Raw genomic sequence first — 3742 nt, 5'->3', positions numbered from 1 at the left:
CTTTGTTTGTGGTCCCGAAATTTATTAATCTGCAGTACTTTGTTGAGTTGCCTATCATTCCAAATTATTTCAGCATATTACTCGCAATGTATTCGACGCATGATGCAGTCATGTCTACAGTAGAATTCACCACGACCTTTGCAGGACTTAAACCCCATTAAAGCTATTAAACCAAGATAACACTCATTGAAAACAGCTCAACTATGTTACATCAGATCTTCTCTGGTTCAATTCACACACACATGTGTCTGTTTTACCTGTGTGATGAGCAATGAGCTGGTATTATAGTTTCAGTTGGGTGAACGATTATAAAGCAAACGCAAGGTAACAGTTACTGTGTGGCCTTTGTTCACGAAATGAGACAATATTGTGCATATTGTTAGGCACATTCTTGAAAATGAGAAACATAATGGCTGTGGGCCGTAACACGGTTTGGAAATAATTTCTTCATATTTTTGGTGTTATCTGTCGTTTACATATCCTTCCTAAAACACCAAAGTGCGAATATTTCCAAACACCTAAATTAGCTAAAATTTAGAACATGTTACAAAACTATATTTTCTAGAATTTCAGAAGAGTACTTTTAATATTGGCCGGTTATTTTTCACACAGCGACGTTAACTATGCAATTACCCGTACTTCTATCATACACTAGGCCTATTTGTAGAGGTTAAGCGTCAATGGTAAGAGCACAGTGTATTGTGTATAGGAAAACGGACAGTAACTGCAGTATGGTTGACATAATAATTATATACAACCATCATACAATTGAATTAGAATGCCACAGTGACGTAGCGGGGGGGGGGCAGCTTCCCCCATGTGGAACATCTTTTCCCCTGTGGGATGCTGTATTTTTAGACCATTTTTGACAATACCGGTATTTGACAACTTTCGTCAAATGTTGCCCCCTTCCCATAAAATCACCTTGCCCTCTGTGGCCCAGGCTTGTATCCCAACCCACCAAAAAACATTCTCTCATTTATACTTAGCACTCGACACGTCTTCATTGTCCGATTGAAATTATGGTAAACATGGTAAAAGTCGTGTGAATCAGAGACTAGTTCAGATACTAGCTTCGATCTTCAAGCATGTCAAGTTGTTCAGCATCTTGTCAGCGGACTGTACCCGGAGGACTGTTAAGATGAAATTCAGCTATTCGGGACGTGTGGTTTAAAGTGAAAATAATCGTGTATCTTCACTTTGCCTAAAATAGTTTTCATACCACTTGGCGCTTTTGACTTTTTCTTCCCTTTCCTCTTTTTAATATTCTTCGTAAATGCGCTTCGTAAACATTGCACGCACTTGCAACTTGGACGATGATTTGTGAAATAGGAAAACGTATAAGGTCTTGTCATGCGGTGATTGAATTCCTCTAAATCAAATGGCATGTTCCTTTCACGTGCTTTAGCAAGAGCTTGAACATATGCTTGGCCCCATGGATCACCAGTGGTGCCGCTTGGAAGAGTCCGCTCAGAGAAATTACGATATAGGGATGAGGAGTCTAAATCAAAATCATACATATCTTCATCGCTATCATTATCTTCATCTTCATCAGATTTTTTCAAGGATTCGCTTTCTTCCATATCATGATCGCTTTCATCCTTCGAATGATTCGAAACATGTTCAGAAGAAGGCCTAGATGGTTCATCTTCAGATGAATCAGACACCACACCAGCTGGTTTGGAAACTGATTGTCTGTGAAATTGGCTTAAAACACTATAACTTCTTTTAAATGAATCTGTGTTCGGATTTCGCTTTTCAACTTTTTCTTCAACATGAGTTGAGGTAGCTTTAGAGGGAACTATTTTGCTTTCCGGTTCGGTGATACATTCATCAAGAGTCTTAGCACCGGTCTGAAGAGACAAATCCACCACATCATGGTGGTACTTTACAACAGGAGGGACAGTTGGATTCCCGCAAGGTCTTCGACGGGTCGAAGATCCACCATAATCAGATGGTTGTGGAGGTTTACGATTAACATGAGATCGGATTGGTACTGTTTCAGATTTCTTTGGCTTAGGCAATCGGAAATCAGCAATCTGATGAGTTGAACGTTTGCGTTGACGACGAGGTTTTGGTTCGTCAGAAGTTGGTTTCTTTCGTTTCGGTCTTGGATTGTCAAGTTGTGGCCACCCTTTGAATGAATTATCCGGTCGTTGTTGTCTCTTCGAGTAAATCTTTTTCTCAACGGGGTCTTTATTTTGCCAACTTCCTATAAAAACATCGCTATCACGAGCGATAGGGTATGAGAAATTCAAATTACCAACACCCTGTTCAGAATGTCTTGCATGAACTTGGTTAAAACTTGGATAACCACCGGACAAGAATGGAACGGTGGGAGCTGAGAATCTGAGCGGGCGACTTTCCCATTCTTCGTCATGTTTTCTGTGCCTATCCCTCCTGTTATAGAGTTGTGGTTCCGAGAGTCTGGTCGGGGCTGAAGCCGTATGCGATGCCTGGCTTGATCTGCCATGTTGGAGTTGCGTGTGGTAGTTGCTTCTGTACAGATTTTCGTACGGTATTCCACGGTAAGGCTATGAAAATAGAAAAGAAAAGATGTTACTTCAAATCTTCAACTGGATAATTCTGTGCACTTCATTCGTGGGAAAGTATTCCAACGCGGTATTTGTGGTATCCCATATGTGTTTAAAATGGCAAAGATTACCAAAAAGCCCATATTAGTCACCCAAAGATCATAACTGTTGGAATTATTTTCGCAAGAAATTCTACTTCTGAAGTATGATAGCCTGTAGATTCTAATGATGCAGTTTCACCCCGCCCCGAAGACACTTCAAAATCACCACTAATCGTTAGCTTTCGTCTTTATACATCAAGATGATGTAAAAGCCTACATATGTTGCCGACAGTTGCGAAATGTCTCCAGCGAACCCAAATTTGATGTATGAAACATTAATCTATTACCAGAAATGTTTAGGAACCCCAAAAGTTCGACGACGGCCTATAAACAAAACGAATGTATTTTCGTTATCAAGGAGGAAGGGTCAAAAAGACCAAATACGTTTAATTTTGTGAACAATTCTTAAATGTCGATTTGATCTATCGGATTGGAATTTGTGAAACTTGCGTTTCAGGGAGGGGCCGGGATGGGTTCGCCTCCTAATGCAAACGCTTTTGTAAATAAGACAATCAAAAGACACTCCTGTTCATTAATTGTTCTGCAATCATGCGAATAAAATAGGGTTGTTAGCTCATAGCAAACAAACACACACTTAAACCAAGCAACAAACTTACTGGTACAACGATGTCGAGTTGTCTTGATGCATTGAGTAAGGCAGCAACCCTTCGCTGATCACGCCGGATTTCTGTCAAGTTTAACGGTGCCGTCATCATCTTGACATCATGGCCAACGGTGATGACCAACTTCTTGTCCGGCTTCTTGTATGATCCATGCCAACTGTTCTAGATATTGTGCACATTTTGTGGGACATCTGCATGTTTAAAAAGAAGAGATATTGCTATAATAATGTATGATGCATTCAAAATGATGAAATTTAGGCCTAACTGTGGATAAACTTCTCGCACATCAGGGGAAGGATTAAATGGACGACAAATATCAAATCTTCTATTCTTCCGCTTCTGATGACAGGTTCGATTATAGAAGGCTGCAGACATGTCGGAGGTTGCAGGTTCAATTACTGAACACGATAGACTTCCAGCCTTTGAGTAAAGTCCACCATGCAGTGGCATGGCCAGGGAGGAGCGGGAAGTTGCCCCCCCCCCC

The 3742-nt window shown here is 40.8% G+C and overlaps 1 protein-coding gene across 1 annotated transcript; it reads right to left on the bottom strand.

Annotated features, from left to right (window-relative positions):
• Window positions 1-671: 671 nt before the first annotated feature.
• On the bottom strand, window positions 672-3444 carry LOC140142967 (uncharacterized). Its single transcript, XM_072164995.1, has 2 exons — window positions 3253-3444; window positions 672-2534 (listed from the first exon to the last, which is right to left on the bottom strand). The coding sequence occupies exons 1-2, from the start codon at window positions 3349-3351 to the stop codon at window positions 1149-1151; spliced, it is 1485 nt and encodes a 494-aa protein (XP_072021096.1). The 5' UTR covers window positions 3352-3444; the 3' UTR covers window positions 672-1148.
• Between the last annotated feature and the right edge of the window lie 298 nt (window positions 3445-3742).

Source organism: Amphiura filiformis, chromosome 20 (genome assembly GCF_039555335.1).
Source record: "Amphiura filiformis chromosome 20, Afil_fr2py, whole genome shotgun sequence".
Taxonomy (NCBI): domain Eukaryota; kingdom Metazoa; phylum Echinodermata; class Ophiuroidea; order Amphilepidida; family Amphiuridae; genus Amphiura; species Amphiura filiformis.
The sequence above is the reverse complement of the archived record's forward strand: the minus strand, read 5'-3'. Positions and strand labels throughout refer to the sequence as shown.

Coding starts and splice junctions, on each gene's coding strand:
- LOC140142967 (XM_072164995.1), bottom strand. CDS start 3,351: ATGATGACGGCACCGTTAAACTTGACAGAAATCCGGCGTGATCAGCGA. Junction 2,535..3,252: donor AACTCGACATCGTTGTACCA/GTAAGTTTGTTG, acceptor CTATTTTCATAG/CCTTACCGTGGAATACCGTA.